The sequence below is a fragment of the Oryctolagus cuniculus genome, chromosome 3 (genome assembly GCF_051225735.1).
Source record: "Oryctolagus cuniculus isolate XC-2025 breed Fujian yellow rabbit chromosome 3, ASM5122573v1, whole genome shotgun sequence".
Taxonomy (NCBI): Eukaryota; Metazoa; Chordata; class Mammalia; order Lagomorpha; family Leporidae; genus Oryctolagus; species Oryctolagus cuniculus.
In genome coordinates, this window is record NC_142869.1 from 66,733,371 (window position 1) to 66,751,471 (window position 18,101).

An 18,101-nucleotide genomic window follows, 5' to 3' on the forward strand; every position below is an offset into this window, starting at 1 on the left:
TTAGGAACTAATGTGTGTATTAAATACTATCTCTTATTTAGAATTGTGTTTTATTCTTTAGTGACTAAACTTTTGTGAAAGAAGAAAAAAACCAAATCAGTAAATTCTTAGAAGTTACAATTAAATGGCATGATATTATACTCTATAGATTTTTATATTGAAGTTTTTAACTTATCCTGTCTTTTTTCCCCTGTACTTTTGACATGCAATCAAGAAAACAAAGAGGTAAAGCACTGTTTCTGTTTGAATTTACTTGCAATTGATTGTGAATTTATAGAAAAATTGACAGAATTTTCTATGAATATTTGTAGAAAGAAGAAACAGAAGGAGAGACTGAATACAAATTTGAATGGCAGAAAGGAGCCCCTCGAGAAAAGTAAGGACTAGTTGATTTACTTATAAGATAAAAAATAGGTATTATTAAATTTATTGGCTATCACATCTTATGCTGTTTTTCATTCAGTAGAGAAAGTAGTGTGAAAATGTATTTTCAGTGACTTATCATATGCAACCAATATGATGATAGCCCTTTGTTTTATATAGTTTATATTTTTAATCACAAATTATTGGACTAGACAATAACTAAATGATGTTTAGAAATACTAAATAAATTTTACAGTTTTATATACTCATGGAAGCAATAATATATTTCTTAGTATTCTTTGAATTATAAAACTAGTTTTCCGATTAGCTTCTATTTAATGAATTATTCCTAACATTATGTTTGTACATTTTCTCTACTTATAGATATGCCAAAGATGACATGAACATCCGAGATCAGCCCTTTGGTATTCAGGCAAGTGACACATACTCTATAAGAATAACTTTTATTTAGTAAATAAATATCTTTATAGTGTTGTCCAAAATATGGTTAAAAAGGCTGAAAAAGGATCCTATGGTTTGTACCAGATAATGTGAGAAATAGGGAAAAATATTAAATGTGGTAGACTAATAAAATATAATAATCAAACTTTTGTAGTCAGGATTATAATATTTGTCTCTGTATTTTTTTTTATTTAAGATTTATGTATTTATTTGAAAGAGTAAAGAAGGAGAGAAAGAGAGAAATTGATCTTCCATCTATTGGTTCATTCTCCAAATGGCCACAACAGCCAGGGCTGGGTTAGATCAAAACCAAGAACCAGGAACTCCATTCAAGTCTCCCATATGGATGGCAGGGGCCCAAGCACTGGGAACATCATCCACTGCTTTACCAGGTGCATTAATGTAGCTGGATTGGAAGTGGAACAACTGGGGCTCCAACCAGAGCTCCAGTATGGGGTGCTGGTGTTTCAAGCAGCTGCTTAACCTGCTGCCCTGTCTCTATGGTTTTCAAAAAATTTGGAGACTTAGCTTAAGATCAAGAATAGATTTAAAACTATTACTTGTTTAGAACCAGGACATACTCTAACTAAAAGATCAAATTCTTGTAAAGAAAATTTTATTAGAACATCACCTTATGTAATCTTTTATATATTGTCTATGTCTGCTCTCCTACTGAAATAGCAGAATCAAGTAGTTGCAACAGAGACAACCACCTGGCCTGAAAAGCCTGAAGTGTTTACTATCCAGAAAGAAGCTCCTGGCTCCTGGCTTTGGATTGGTGCTTCTCCAACTGTTGTGGACATTTGGGGAGTGAATCAACAGATGAAAGATCTCTCTCTCTCTCTCTCTCTCTCTCTTTCTCTCTCTGTAACTCTGCCTTTCAAATAAATAAATAAATCTTTAAAGAATTTTTTTTTAATTCAAAACTTTAAAGGTTTAATGCATTCAAATTAGGCCATGATTTAATTATTTTTTGGTATTTTACCATTTCTTTTTGGGTGACTGTTACATTGTCACTAAACAAGAGGCCAAAAGAAAATGAATGTGGCATAGTTTTTGGGCAGAATTTATAGTAAAAGATGTTGGTGTCTGTATTAAATTATGAAACATAGTTATAGTTATACAGTCTCTTCCTCTGGAGGTCTTTTTTTTTTTTTTCCCCTCAATTATTTGAGAGGCAGAGAGAGAGAAAGAGAGAAAGAATGTGAGTATGCACACCTATCTGTTAGTTCACTATCCACATGCCCACAGTGGCTGAGGCTGAACCAAGCTGAAGCCAGAATCCAGAAACTCAATCCAGGTCTCCCACATGGTTGGCAGTGACTCAACTACTTATGCCATCACCTGCCGCCTCCCAGGGTCTGTATTAGCAGGAAGCTGGAATTGGGAACTAGAGCGAGGAATCAAACCCAGATACTCCAGTATGCGATGTGAGCATCCCAAATGGTGTCTTTAACTACTTAACCAAATACCTGCACCTGAAAATCTTTTAAAACTGTGAGTCATTTATTTTAAACTTTGCCAAGATATAGAATGTTGAACATTGGTCAAGTTCTTTGTATCTTAGTAAACAAAATTATGTTCACTATTTCTCAGGTTCGAAATGTGAGGTGCATTAAATGTCACAAGTGGGGTCATGTCAACACAGACCGAGAATGTCCTTTGTTCGGTCTTTCTGGAATCAACGCAAGTTCAGTTCCTACTGATGGTTCAGGTAGGCACCAGACATGATTTATTTGTTTTAGGATTTATATCCAGGACAAACAAGGAAAACTTAAATCATATTTTTCTTTAATCTCTCTGGATATTATTTTGTTTTGGTTTTTTGGACTGGGATATATTCTCAAGATATAATGCTAAGTAGGAAACTCTGATCATATGTGTTAAATTGGAAATGCTGTGTAATAAAATTAAGTTTAATTTTTGCAGCCAAAGTTCCTATGAACTTTTTAAGTATGAAAGACAGTTTTTTCATGGTAGTAGCCTAAAATTACAAGAAAGAAATTGTGATTTTTCATATTCATATGATCATGAATTATAAAAACCAGCTGGATGGAAAGCCTCAACTGTCATCTCTCTAGTTCAGAGATTAAAAACAAAGCTGAGCAAAAAAGGATATTAAATATGTTAAACTGGTTTTTATTTGAACGTTACTCACTATCTTATATGTTACTGGCTACTCAAGAAAAATTGGTCTAATTTGAGTTGAATCATTTTGGTTCTTTTTATAAAAAGATATTAAAATAAGAAGTTTTAATTTGAATTTATCAGTGCCTTGTTAGTGTATTATTGAGACAGCCACACAAATCCAGCCCTAACTCATAGTAGATCATATTAGAAATAACCTGCTTAACACTGTTACTGTAAGCAAGTCATTTCACTTGTATGAACTTCAGCTCCTTGTTTTAAAATAATTGTGATAATACAACAGAGATTTTCAGTATTTTTAAGCTGTAGAACTTTTTTGTTTCAAGAAATCTTAAATGAAACACCAGTATATAGACATATGAAGACACTCAAGAAAATTTGTGGAAAATTGAACATTAAGTTAATTTGGTGCCAAAAAAAATGAAGTCCACACATAAGGGGATCTTTAAAAAGTTCATGGAAAATATTGAAAACTGCATAGATTTCAAAAACTTTTTTGCATCAAAATAAAATACCCTTGTAATTTCATTTTAACTTAAGGTTTCTTAAGTGCTCGCATATAAAAGCTGAGTTGCTCTGCTGAAGCAGAGCTCTAGGCCTGAAAACCCTTCCTCAGCCCAACAAGTCTCTGATGCATCTCTCTGGACTCCCCATGGCTCCTGCTGCCACCTGCATCCATGCCCAGGGTTTACTCTCAATCTGTATCATCTTCCAGTGTCCTGTAACCAGAGATCTTGCTTCCTGGCAGCAAGCCAGACTCAGGCCACAGGTCTCAAGATGCCAGTTCTCATATTAGGAGTTTAGGAATTGGATCCATTATTAAGTTTGACATCATGTGTTTAATGGGATTTATGGGAGAGAACCAGAATTGCTGGAAGAAGTATAAAGAGTATAAAATTATTTTTTTAAACATCCTTATTTTGCTAAAATAAGAAAACACCTTTTAAGTAGAAGGAAAACTGTTTGCTCAGTGATGAGACAACACTAGTACAGCCTTTGGTCTAGCAGGCTCTGATAAAAGAACATCCTGTTAATAACACATGACAGGTGCTCCCAGAAACCACATACACAATGCTCCCTCCTTGCCTACCCTTCTCCAGCTGGTGGAAAAAGGAGTAAAGGCCCCAAAGGAAATGGAATGGGGCAAATCATATAGCAAGAACCCCTTGGCTCAAATATTTATGACCACTTATTCCATTAATCAGAGATCTGTTACCTCTGAAAAGTATGTTGTTTTCTGGAAGTGATGTACATTTTTCATCTTCTCCTTCGTTGCAATCTTGCGATTTCTGTTCAACTGCAAAACTCATGGGACCAGGAAGAGTGATGGCTGCCCTTGTTCCCTGGCTTCATGGTACTCTGATTCCACTTCTCTGGGAATGAATAGGGTAGAATGTGGACTTAGTCCTTTGCTTTCTTTTTTTTTTTTTTTTTTTTTTTTGACAGGCAGAGTGGATAGTGAGAGAGAGAGATAGAGAGAGAAAGGTCTTCCTTTGCCGTTGGTTCACCCTCCAATGGCTGCCACGGCCGGCGCGCTGCGGCAGGCGCACTGCGCTGATCCAAAGGCAGGAGCCAGGTACTTCTCCTGGTCTCCCATGGGGTGCAGGGCCCAAGAACTTGGGCCATCCTCCACTGCACTCCCTGGCCACAGCAGAGAGCTGGCCTGAAAGAGGGGCAACCGGGACAGAATCCGGCACCCCGACCGGGACTAGAACCCCGTGTGCCGGCGCCGCTAGGTGGAGGATTAGCCTAGTGAGCCGCGGTGCCGGCCAGTCCTTTGCTTTCGTAATCAGTGGACCTGATTTCTGTGGAGTATGTTTTAGAAAGTCTACTGACATCAGCGAAAACAACTTGTTCTGTTTGGTTAAGCTACTTAAGAGTATTGAAAACAATACAACCCCATAGTAACATGCCCCCACAATTATGTGAGTTCAGATACAATGAAGGTGGCTATTGGCTCTTCTCCAGCACTCAGTTTATATTTATCAACCTTATAGTAACTAAATTACTCAGTGATACAATTGAGGTTTTTGGACCCCACATATGGTGGGGTTTTATAGTAGTACTGTTCTTCAGTCAAATGAGCTTTTTCAATATAAAGTGAAGTAGAAAAATGCTGACATTGTTGGCTCCTATCAAATTTCAACATTTGTAACCGACTTGAGAAGTTTGCATATTAGGGATTCTTTCTCTGTATCTAAATAAATTGAATTCTTGGGTGGGAGAGAGTAAAAAAACATTACCTTTATTGAACTACTGTGGTTTCTCTACATGGGTTTAATATCTCTAATACATAAAATGTTCCTTCTGGGGCCAGCGCCGCGGCTCACTAGGTTAATCCTCTGCCTTGCAGCGCTGGCACACCGGGTTCTAGTCCCGGTCGGGGTGCCGGATTCTGTCCCGGTTGCCCCTCTTCCAGGCCAGCTCTCTGCTGTGGCCTGGGAGTGCAGTGGAGGATGGCCCAAGTGCTTGGGCCCTGCACCCCATGGGAGACCAGGAGAAGCACCTGGCTCCTGCCATCGGATCAGCGTGGTGCGCCGGCTGCAGTGCACCGGCCATGGCGGCCATTGGAGGGTGAACCAACGGCAAAGGAAGACCTTTCTCTCTGTCTCTCTCTCTCACTGTCCACTCTGCCTGTCAAAAAAAAAAAAAAAGTTCCTTCGGGTCAATGTGAAAAAGATGAACACTCAAACACAAAGGAGCAGAGGTCACAGATGATTTACGAAAGGAGGAATTCAAGGAACCATTAAACATATGAGAATATTTTCAATAACACTGATAACCTAAGAAGTGAAAACAAGAATAATGCATTATCTTTTTGACTGTTAAATTTAGTAAAGATGTGAAAGAATGATATGTCCAATGTTCAAGGAAGTGTGGTAAAATGAACATTTTAATTCTCTTGATAAATTGGAGCAGTTTGTCTGAAGAGCCATTTGATTCATATCAAACTCCTGAAAAACATGCATGTTCTTTAAGCTAGAAATTCACTTTCTACTAAATTTATAAATGAAGTAAAAAGACAGTGCTCAGAGATTTATGTTAGTGAAAGGCAAGGAACTGGGAAAAAAGAGCATTTAGCATCTCAGGCAAAGGAATAGCCTTTCATGTCGAGGGCACCAGCCCTTCTGAGAGGCCGTGTAACTAGCTGTGTGGAGTGCAGGCAGTGCAGCATGGAGTTGCCTAGATGCGCGGGTTGGAATCCTTGCTCTGCTGCTTACCAGCTGTGTGACTTTAGGCAAGGTACTTAACTTCTCTGGCTTGGTTTGCTAATGTCTAAAACACAGATAGTATGATAGTACTTATCTCATAAGGCTGTTGTGAATGCTAAGTGAGTTAGTTTATGCAAAATGCTTGGAATAGTGCCCAACACACAGCATTTTCGGAAGTTTTTGAACTTTTTAAAATTAAGGTGCCTTCTACCGAAATGGAATATTGTATAGCCATATGACATACATATATGAATACAGCTGTAGATATGTATTGATATATAAGGATATATCAGAATTATCAAGTTAAAAGAAAAAAAAATGGGTAAGAAACACTATTGCTTAAAAGTATCGTAAGAGGGGCCAGTGTTGTGAAGCTGCGTATTGGACTGTTGGTTCGAGTCCCAGCTGCTCTGCTTCTGATCCAGCTCCCTGCCTAGTGCACCTGAGAATGCAGTAGAAGATGGTCCAAGTGCTCAGGTCCTGTCATCCATGTGGGAGACCTGGAAAGAGTTCAAGTGTGTAAAGGTAAACTGAAAAATGTTAGGCATTCAGTGATTACAGTTAAAATGGCCACCTACCTTTTATGGTAAAAGGATGACTCAGAATTAAGAACCCTATTTGAAAATTAATTCATAGAACTAAAGTTTCTTGTTTACTTTTTGAAATAATTATATTTGGCAACTATGTATTTGCTATCTTACACATTAGCCAGCAAGTTTAATTTTTTAATTTTATGTCCCAAGCTCATAGACACAGGCCCTACCCCTAGATTATAACTCAACCGGGAACAAAATAGCAGGGCCGAGAAATTGTGGCATAGTGGGTAAAGCTGCTGCCTGCTACAAGACAGTGGCATCCCATGGAGGTGCCAGTCAGTGTCCTGGCTGCTTCGCTTCCAATCCAGCACTGTTAATAACCTGGGAAAAACAACAGAAGGTGGACCAACTGTTTGGGCCTCTGCCACCTATGTGGAAAACCTGGAGGAGGCTCCTGGCTCCTGGCTTCGGCCTGGCCCCGCCCTGGCCCCGCCCTGGCTATTGTGGCCATCTGGGAAGTGAACCAGCAGATGGAAAATTTCTCTATATGTGTGTGTCTCTCTCTCCCTCTCTCTCTGTAATTCTTTCAAAGTAAATAAATAGATCTTTAAAATAAAATAAAAACCAAAATAGCTCCGAGTCTGGGCAAGGAAACAGAACTAGAGTATTATAAAAGAATATTTAATAGAGAATAACTATAGAATGTATTCAATTATGTAGTTAACAGAGGATGTGAGACTAAAATGACCTTTGCAGAATTAAAATTTAGGTTGACCAGAAGAGAAATATAAGAAGAAATACAAGCACTGAAGTTTTAGTTTGGATGACTTCAGATGTCTAGAATCATATTTGAACAGCTCTCAAGAAGGTGGGCAAGGGGCAGGCATTGTGGTGCAGTGGGTTATGCTGCTACTTGGGACCCTTGCATGCAGGATCGTAATGCCTAGGATCCATCCCACCTCTGCTTCTGATCCAGCTTCTAGCTGATGTGGCTGGGAGGCAGCGAATGATGGGCCAGGTACCTGGGTTCCTGCCTCTCACATGAGATATCTAGGTGGGAGTTCCTGACTCCTAACTTTGGCCTGACCAACACTGGCTGTTGTGGGCATTTGGGAAGTGAATCAGTAAATAGAATATCTCTTTTTCTTCTCCCTGCTTCCCCCGTCTCCCTGTCCCTCTTCCTTTCCCTCTCTCTTTCTTTCCACTCCACCCTTTGTGTCACTCTGCCTTTCAAATAAAGGAATCTCAAAAAAAAAAAAAAAAAAAAAAAGGTGCGGCCATTGATGCTTCAAGCCAGTGTTTCCCAGATGTGCCTAATTGAAAGCATTACTTCACTATTTTGTTTAAATGTTGGCTCCCAGCCCCAGTCCCAGTGGGGTTAGAAGCCTAAGAAGAGGAGTCTATAGTCTGAGCCTCCAAGTGATGTTCATGATCTGAATGTTTGGGAAGGTGCATGCGCGTGCGTGTGTGTGTGTGTGATGCTTGTTTTAGAAGGGGAATGTATAGCAGAAAAAGACTTTTTTTATTAAAGGGGGATTACCCTAGTGAGCCGTGGCACCGGCCTGCTTACCTGTATTTCCAAAAGTAAAAGTAAATGACTGGGGCTGGCACTGTGGCATAGTTGGTAAAGCTGCTACCTGCAGTACCAGCATCCCATATGTGTGCCAGTTCAAGTCCTGGCTGCTCCACTTCCAATCCAGCTCTCTGCTATGGCCTGGGAAAGCAGTGGAGGATGGCCCAAGTGCTTGGGCCCCTGCACCCATGGGGGAGACCTGGAAAGAAGCTCCTGGTTCTTGTTCTGGCACTTTGGATAGGCCCAGCTCTGCCCATTGTGGCCATTTAGGGAGTGAACCAGTGGATGGAAGACATACTCTCTCTCTCTCTCTTTCCTCTCTCTTCTCTCTTCTCTCTCTCTGCCTCTCTAATTCTGCCTTTCAAATAAATAAATAAATCTTGTAAAAAAAGTAAATTACCTTTATAATTTTTTTAAACTTTTTATTTCAGGATAGTTTTAAATTTACAAAACAAAAATTTTAGAATTGTACAAAGAGTTCCCATATACCTCACTCCTAGTTTCCCCTATTATTAACATCTTATATTAGTATATTTGTTAAAATCCATAAACCACACCCACTTTACCTATTTTTTTTTAATCCAAACTCCCTCTATCCCTCCTACCCCTCCCAGCCTGTAGTAACATTTTGTGTCCATATTGAGTTGTTTTAACCTCATATTTATACATTTTTAAAATAATAATGTTCTAGGAGAATTAAATATGCATAGAATTGTATGGGATAGGCATTTAACGTAAAGCTTAAGACACCCATGTCCCACATCAGAGTGCCTGGGTTCAATCTCCGGCTCTGGCTCCTGAGTCCAGCTTCCTGCTAATGGAGACTCTGGGAAGCAGCAGGTGATGGCTCAAGTAGTCGGGTCCCTTCCACCTAGGTGGGTGATCTCTATCAAGTTCCCAGCTCCTGCCTTTGGCACCCTGGCTGTTATAGGCATTTGGGATTGGGATGGGGTTGCTGTTTTGTGTGCTCTCTCTCTGCCTCTCAAGTAAATAAAAAATAATGAATAAAATCATATTGCTCCATTAATGGCTTTAAAGTTTGACCTGATTTTGGCAGTGGTAGTTAGCTAAAGCTAATAAAAACTCTTAAAGGTTTCTCAAAAACAAAATCAGAACTCTGCTATGTCAAATAGGAAAGCAAACAATGATGTTGTATTCTGAATTTAAATGCAGTGAAAAATAAACTGACCAATTTCCTAATCCACTTGCTGATTCAAGCTAAAAAAAAATCTTTTCATTTAAAAAAACTCACCTATTGAATAATGTCTCACCAGTGAATAGAGATTATTTTTGCAATAAGGCAATTTCAGTGGATGTGGTTATCATGGGATAATCACACCCCTGGGGTACAGCCTTGTGCCTGTAATCTCCCAGGAGTGTAATTATTTCATGATAACCGTACCCCCTGGTGTTACATTATTTCTATTATGAAATTCTTAGTTTAGTATATAAAGTAACTTACTTTGATCACTGGAAACTGCAAGGTACTGTTAGAATGTTCCAGCTGTGAGGTTTACAGAGACCAGCTATAAGATTTACTTCTCCTTTACAAAGTTAAATTAGGCAATCAAAATGCTTCTTTGGGCTAAGCTGGTTTAGAATATCTTTTCTACTGATCATCTTAACTTTGTAAGTTTTCATCCACTCTAGATACATCAGAATTATATGGAAAACTTGAGTTTCAGTGTTGATGGAATTTTCATAAAGCCTTTTTATGCTACAACATAATGAAATGGCCAGCCTCCCTGCCTCCTACCTATACTCTATAGCAGTGTTCTTAACATTGACTCCTGGCATCTTTCAGTTACTTTTGCTTTAATGTATATTAAAATTAAACATTGTTTTTTAATTCCACAGTGTGATATTCTAACAGAACAAGTGTTTTTTTTTTTTTAAAGCTTTACTGAGCTGTATTTACATACTATTCAATTGACCAATTTAAAATTACAGTTGGTTGGTTTTTGATATACCAACAGAGTTGTGTATCCATACTGGCAATAAATTCTAGAATATCTCCATTACCCCTAAAAGAAACTCAGTACCCCTTAGCCCTCACCCTTCACCCTTCAGTCCCAGTCCTAGGTAACCACTAATCTACACTCTGTCTATAGATTTGCCTATTCTAGACATTTCACAGAAATGTAGTCATATGACTTGTGGAAGAAAGCAATTGTAACATTTCATTTTCTTTGCCTTTAAATTTCAGACTTTTATATAATTAAAGCTACTGTGCAATTCGTCTCTATTCTTCCCTAGAACATATTTTCCTATGATGCTTAAGCATATATACACACACAGAATACAGTGAACAATCTTGTATTAATTGAAAACTTTAGTGCACAAGGATGAGTATATGTATAGGTACCTGTGAAACAGATTAACATGTTAGGTTGTCTGTAAAAAATAGAAAGTAAAACAGTATTAATGAAACATCCTCTTTTCCTTACCTAAGTAGATAAAAATTTTGCACGTCTTTCCATGCCTAGATTCCAGAATTTCTCATCAGGAAGCAAACAGGCAACTCTGAAGCAGTCACTGTAGAAGAGCTAGCACTGGGTTTGCTGAAGTACATCAGGCAGATAGTGTCAGCCCTTGGCCGGCGCGCCGGCGCCGCGGCTCAACAGGCTAATCCTCCGCCTTGCGGCGCCGGCAAACAGGGTTCTAGTCCTGGTCGGGGAACCGGATTCTGTCCCGGTTGCTCCTCTTCCAGGCCAGCTCTCTGCTATGGTCCAGGAGAGCAGTGGAGGATGGCCCAAGTGCTTGGGCCCTGCACCCCATGGGAGACCAGGAGAAGCACCTGGCTCCTGGCTTCGGATCAGCGCGGTGCGCCGGCCGCAGCGCGCCAGCCGCGGCGGCCATTGGAGGGTGAACCAGCGGCAAAGGAAGACCTTTCTCTCTGTCTCTCTCACTGTCCACTCTGCCTGTCAAAAAAAAAAAAAAGAAAGAAAGAAGAAAAAAAGAAAAAGAAAAAAGATAGTGCCAGCCCTGCTTCAGCCTGCTTTTCAATGATCTGTCATGCCCGCCATTTAATTCGCTCTGTAACAGCTCTGGGAGTGGATGAACCAGCCCTAAAACTGATGCTGCCTTGGTGTTCAGCATGATGGCCTGCTGAAATGCAGGAGTTAGTAGCACTCAACTTGATGTTGCTTTTGCAAAAGCAATATATGATCATGCGATTTTTCTTCTTTAGCCTACTGATGTATGATGGATTATATCAATTAATTTTGAAATATTGAACTAGCTTTGCATACCTGGCATAAATCTCACTTGGTTATACTGTATAATTCTTTTAAACACTATTGGATTCAGTTTGCTAATGTTTTGTTAAATATTTTTATATTTGGGCCAGTGCCGTGGCTCACTTGGTTAATCCTCCGCCTGCAGCACCGGCATCCCATATGGGCGCCGGGTTCTAGTCCCGGTTGCTCCTCTTCCAGTCCAGCTCTCTGATGTGGCCCGGGAAGGCAATGGCGGATAGCCCAAGTGCTTGGGCCCCTGCACCCGCGTGGGAGACCAGGAGGAAGCACCTAGCTCCTGGCTTCGGATCGGGGCAGCACGCTGGCCTCAGTGGAAATTTGGGGGGTGAACCAATGGAAGGAAGACCGTTCTCTCTGTCTCTCTCACTGTCTAACTCTGCCTGTCAAATAAAGAAAAAAAGATTTTTATATCTGTGTTTATGAGATAAATTAGTCTATAATTCTTTCTTTTAATGTCTTTGGTTTTGGAATTAAGGTAATGGTGCCCTCATAGAATAAATTGGGTAATATTTCCTCTGCTTCTATTTTTAAAATTTTTTTAGAAGATGTATTTATTTGAAAGACAGAGTGACAGAGAAGGGGAGAGAGGTAGGTAGGTATCCTCCATCTGCTGATTCACTCCCCAAATTGCCACAGTTGGGCCAGGCTGAAGGCAGGAGCCTGGAGATCCATCTAGGTCTCTGACATGGGTTGCAGAGCCCCAAGTACTTGGGCCATCCTCTTGTACTCTCTCAGACACATTAACAGGGAGCTGGATTGGAAGCCAAGCAGCTGGGACTTGAACTGGTACTCTAGTATGCTGGCATTGCAGGCAATAGTTCACTGTGCCACAACATTGAGCCCCCATCCTTTTATTTTTAAACTCTATATGTCTTGGGGCTGACGCAGTGGTATAGTGGGTAGAGCCACCACCTGCAGTGCCGGCATCCCATATGGGTGCCAGTTCGAGTCCCAGCTGCTCCACTTCCGATCCAACTATCTTCTATGGCCTGGGAAAGCAGTAAAAGATGGCCCAAGTCCTTGGGCCCTTGCACCCACTTGGGGGACCTGAAAGAAGCGGCCATCTGAGGAATGAAGCAGTGGATGGAAGACCTCTCTCTCTGTCTCTGCCTCTGCCTTTCTAGCTCTGCCTTTCAAGTAAATAAATAAATATTTTTTAAAAATCATCACATTTCAAAATGTCTATTTAAAAAACATAAACTGTGTCTTATAGACAGCATATACTTAGGTCTTTTTATTCATTCTAGTAATCTCTGTAGACTATTCTTATCAAAAGTGGTGATTGATATAATGGAATTATACCTGCCATATATATATATTTTTTTTTTTTTTTGACAGGCAGAGTGGACAGTGAGAGAGAGAGAGACAGAGAGAAAGGTCTTCCTTCACCGTTGGTTCACCCTCCAATGGCCGCTGCGGCCGGCGCACCGCGCTGATCCGAAGCCAGGAGCCATGTGCTTCTCCTGGTCTCCCATGGGGTGCAGGGCCCAAGCACTTGGGCCATCCTCCACTGCACTCCTGGGCCACAGCAGAGAGCTGGCCTGGAAGAGGGGCAACCGGGACAGAATCCAGTGCCCCGACCGGGACTAGAACCCGGTGTGCCGGCGCCGCAGGCGGAGGATTAGCCTATTGAGCTGTGGAACCAGCTATCTGACATATTTTTAAAATTAATTTTTTTAGCTATTTGGAAAGCTGAGAGAGGAGGACTGGTGCACACAGACAGATGGAGCTCCCATCCACTAGTTCGTTGTCAAAATGCCTATAATAGCTGGGGCTTAGTCACGACAAAACTGGGAGCTGGAAACTCAATTCAGGCCTCCATTGTGGGTACAGGAACCTAATTACTTTTTGTTGTTGTTGTTGTTGTTGTTGACAGGCAGAGTTAGTGAGAGAGAGCGAGACAGAGAGAAAGATCCTGCCTCTGTTGGCCACCCCCCAGATGGCTGCCACGGCCAGAGCACTGCGCCGATCCGAAGCCAGGAACCAGGTGCTCCGTCCCGGTCTCCCACACGGGTGTAGGGCCCAAAGACTTGGGCCATCCTCCACTGCACTCTCCGGCCACAGCAAAGAGCTGGACTGGAAGAGGAGCAACCGGGACAGAATCCGGCGCCCCTGGGACTAGAACCTGGTGCGCTGGCGCCGCAGGCGGAGGATTAGGCTAGTGAGCCACAGCACCAGCCTTTTTTTTTTTTTAAGATTTACTTATTTATTTGAAAGAGTTATAGTGAGAGAGAGAAAGAGATGTTCCATCCTCTGGTTCACTCCCTAGATGGCCATAATGGCCAGGGCTGGGCCAGACCAAAGCCAGGAGCTTCATCTGGGTCTCCCACGTGGGTGGCAGGGCCCAAGTACTTGAGACATTTTGTGCTGCTTTCCCAGATGCATTAACAGGGAACTAAATTGGAACTGGAGCAGCTGGGACTTGAACCAGCACCCATGTGTGATGCCAGCATCACAGACTCAATGCCAGCCATCTTCACCGTCTCCCAGAGTCTGCTTGAGCAGGAAGCTGGAGTCAGGAGTGAGACCCAGGTAATGAGCCCGGGTAGGCATCTTAGCCAGCATCTTAACCAACAGGCCATATGCCCACCCCTTTGTTACTTTTTTCCTCTATCTTTTTTTCTGCTTTTCTAGTTTCTTTTTAAATTTTTACTTATTTCCTTTTATTTGAAAGGCAGTGGGACAGAGAAAGATGGAGGCAGATACAGAGAAAGAGGGAGAGGTCCCCATATGCTGCTTCACACTCCAGATATCTTGCCACAGCTAGGGCTGGGCTGTGCTGAAGCTGGGAGCCAGGAACTCACTCCAGGTCTCCATTGTAGGTGGCAGGGACCAAATATTTTAGCTATTGCCTGCTACTTTTCAGGGTGCACATTAGCAGAAAGCTGGAATCGAAAGCGCAGCTGAGACCAGGCACTAAGATATACTGGTATCCCAAGCAGTATCTGACTTTAAAGGGGCAGGAAAACAGTTTTTTTTTTTTTTTTTAAGTGTTTATTTATTTTAAAGGCAGAGCAACAGCAAGAGAGAAAGAGAAATGTATATGTTGCTTCTCTATCTTCTGGTTCACTCCCCAGATGTTCCCAATGGCCAGGGCTGGGTAAGGAAAAAGCCAGGAGCCTGGAAATCTCCCACACTGGTGGCAGGGACCCAAGCACTTGAGCCGTCTTCTGCTGCCTCCTAGGATGCACATTAGCAGGAAGCCTGGGACTCAAACCCAAGCACTTTGAAAAGGGATGCAGGTATCCCAAGTGGCACCTCACCCGCTGTGCCACCAATGCCTGTTCCTCTCCTTTATTTTGAAGGATAATTAGACTAGATCTTCAATTTCGTGTGTGTGAGTTTTTCCTTTAAGTACGATATTTCACTCACCTCTTAGTGCTTTCATGATTTCTTAAGAGAAGTCTAATGTAATTCTTATCCTGTTCCTCTCAAGGTAAGCCCCCCACCCCAAAAATTTTTAAAAATGTATTCTTTACTTTTGATTTTCTACAGTTTGAATATGGTATGCTCAGGTGTAGGTTTTTGGTATTTATCCTGTTTGGAATTCTCTGAGCTGTGACTTGTGGTTTTTGGAAACATTCTCAATTATTTTAAATATTTTTCCCCCTCTGGCATTCCCATTATGCATATGTTATGAAATTTATAGTTGTCTCACAATTCTTAGATACTCTTTCTTTTATTTATTTATTTTCAGTTTGGAGAGTTTCTATTGAGAGATCTCAAAGCTAACTGATGAACTCATCAGAAGTATTCCTCATTTCTATATTTTTTGTTTCTATTATTTCCTTTTGATTCTTACACCCATCTGTTACTGCATGTTGTTCACTTTTCCCATTATGACCAGTCAGCATTTTAATTATTTGAAATTCCCAGTCTGATAATTCCAGAATTTCTGCCATAACTGAGTCTGGTTCTTTTTTTTTTTTTTTTTTTTGACAGGCAGAGTGGACAGTGAGAGAGAGGCAGAGAGAAAGGTCTTCCTTTGCTGTTGGTTCACCCTCCAGTGGCTGCCGCGGCCAGTGTATCACACTGATCCAAAGCCAGGAGCCAGGTGCTTCTCCTGGTCTCCCATGCGGGTGCAGTGCCCAAGGACTTGGGCCATCCTCCACTGCACTCCTGGGCCATAGCAGAGGGCTGGCCTGGAAGAGGGGCAACCGGGACAGAATCCGGCGCCCCGACCTGGACTAGAACCCGGTGTGCCGGTGCCGCCTGGCAGAGGATTAGCCTATTGAGCTGTAGCACCAGCCAAGTCTGGTTCTTTTACTTGCTTTTCTCCTCAGACTGTGGTGTTTGCTTTTTAGCATGTCTTGTAATTTTTTGTTCAAAGCTAGACAATAGCTAGCGGTTAGGTTGTGTGTGCTGTTTTCGGTAGCTATAGATGTCAGAGAGGCTTAAATTTCCTTTTCCTCTAGCATTTCCTTGTTTGTTTCTTCTTTTTGTCTTTGCGCTTCCTGACAGACTTCTCCTTTCATGTTCAGGGTCTGAGCCTTGCAGTTCTTTTTGTTGTAATCCCTTGGTATTATAGAGGAGTGGTGGTAAAACGTAGGGAAAGGGAAACATTCGAAAATCCTATGGTTTGGGCTTGGTTTTTCATGAGTTTGGGCTGTAACTTTCACAAGTGCTTCTTAGCATCTTTCCTGTCCCCCCAACCCTGCTTTATTTTCCCATCTAGGTTAGGCTCTGATAAAATAGTTTTCTTTGGAAGTATTTGTTAAGTGCAACAAAATGCTATGAGCATATTTCAAACTGGTGATTTTCCCCCTCGCACTAGTTGAAGGAAAGCTTAAAGGAGATTGATTGTTCTTTAGTCTACGCAGTGAGAACCTGGTAGAGCTCCTGGAAATAAAGCTCACATAAGTGTGGAGGTCTTACTGAGGTTGCACCTCCAGGAATTTTCAGTGTCTCAAATTAGTCCATATTCTGCCTCCAACAACTGGTCAATTACTGTTAAAGTATTCCCACCAGTTGCTGGCTTCAACATCAGTTACTAATTCCAGTAAGCTATAATTCTTCTTTAAAAATTTTTATTTGTTTATTTATTGTATTTGAAAGGCAGAGAGACAGACATACAGAGATCTCCTGTCTACTGGTTCACTCTCCAAATGCCCACAACAGCCAGTGCAGGGCCAGGCCTAAGCCAGGAGCTGGGAATTCAATCCAGGTTCCTCCATGTGGGGGCAGAAACTCAAGTTCTTGAGCCATCATCTGCTGCCCCCCATAATGCACATTCGCAGGAAGCTAGAATCAGGAGCAGAGCAAGGACTTGAACCGACATACTCTGACGTAGGATGTGAATGTAGCAGATAGTATCCGAACCACTGTGTGAAAGAAACAGCCACCCCAAACTTAATTCTTTTTTTTTTTTTTAATTAATTTATTTGAGAGGCAGAGGGACACACACACACACAAACACACACAGATCTTCCATCCACTGGTTCACTTCCCAGATGATTGCAACAGCCAGGTATGGGCCAGGCCAAAGCCAGGAGCGGGGAATTATATACTGGTCTCCTACATGGGTGGCAAGGGCCCAAGTTCCCCAGGCCATTCTCCACTGCCTTCTAGGCACTTTAGCAAGAAAGCAAAGCAGCCAGGACTTGAACTGGCACTTTGACAAAAGGTGTTAATATTGTAAGTGCCAACTTATCCTGCTGGGCCACAGTATTGGCCCCAGTTATAACTCTTGCGTCACCTTCTCTCTCCAGTCTTTAGAGTAGCCATTTGCCCTGTGTCTTCAATTCTGTGATAGATCTAAGATTTGTGAATTTTCTTTCTTTCTTTTTTTCAGCTTTTTTCTTGTGACGAAAAGAGGACTTTCAAGCTCTATATATCGGGCTAAATCCCAGATGTTTCATTATAAAAGCAACATGAGGGGGCAGATATTGTGGCACAGTTGGTTAAGCCACTGCTGAGGATGCCAGAGTACCTGATTCAAGAGCTTCTGATCCAGTGCCTCAGGCAGTGGATGATGATGCAAGTACTTGGGCCCTTGCACCCATGGGAGACCCAGGTAGTTTTTGACTCCTGGCTGCAATTTTGTCTAGCCCTGGCTGTTGTGGGCATTTGTTGAGATAACTAGTGGATAGAAAATCTCTTTTTCTCTGTCTCTCCCTCTTTCTCTCTCACTCTGCCATTCTAATAAATTTTGAAAAAGAAAATAAATTTTTTAAAAAGTACAACTTAGGGGCCGTTTTGTGTCCTTGCTGCTCTGATCCATCTCCCTGCTAATGGTCTAGAAAAAGTAGTGGAAGAAGGGCTGGGTGGCGTGGGCTAAGCCTCTGCCTGTGGTGCTAGCATCACATATAGGCGCCGGTTCGTGTCCTGGCTTCTCTGGAAGACTTCTCTCTGTCTCTACCTCTCTCTGTCTGTAACTCTACATCTCAAATAAATGAATAAAATATTAAAAAAAAAAAAAGCAGAGGAAGATGTCCCAAGTTTTGGGCCCCTGCCACCCACGTGGGAGATGTGGATGAAGCTCCTGCCTCCTAGCCTCAGCCAGTTCAGCCTCGACCCTTGCAGCCACCTGGGGAGTGAACCAGCAGATGGA

At 41.7% G+C, this 18,101-nt stretch overlaps 1 protein-coding gene and 1 long non-coding RNA gene across 2 annotated transcripts in view; both read left to right on the forward strand.

Moving 5' to 3' along the window:
* Positions 1-18,101, forward strand: part of CIRSR (corepressor of RBPJ and splicing regulator) — a 40,731-nt gene that overhangs the window by 6,950 nt on the left and 15,680 nt on the right. The window contains exons 4-7 of the mRNA XM_002712296.6: positions 215-225; positions 312-376; positions 748-796; positions 2,422-2,539. Coding sequence (XP_002712342.4) covers positions 215-225; positions 312-376; positions 748-796; positions 2,422-2,539 — 243 coding nt within the window. The remainder of the gene's footprint in view (positions 1-214; positions 226-311; positions 377-747; positions 797-2,421; positions 2,540-18,101) is intronic.
* On the forward strand, positions 6,596-17,969 carry LOC138848978 (uncharacterized). Its single transcript, XR_011387257.2, has 2 exons — positions 6,596-6,710; positions 17,343-17,969. It is a non-coding gene; the product is annotated as an uncharacterized LOC138848978 (long non-coding RNA).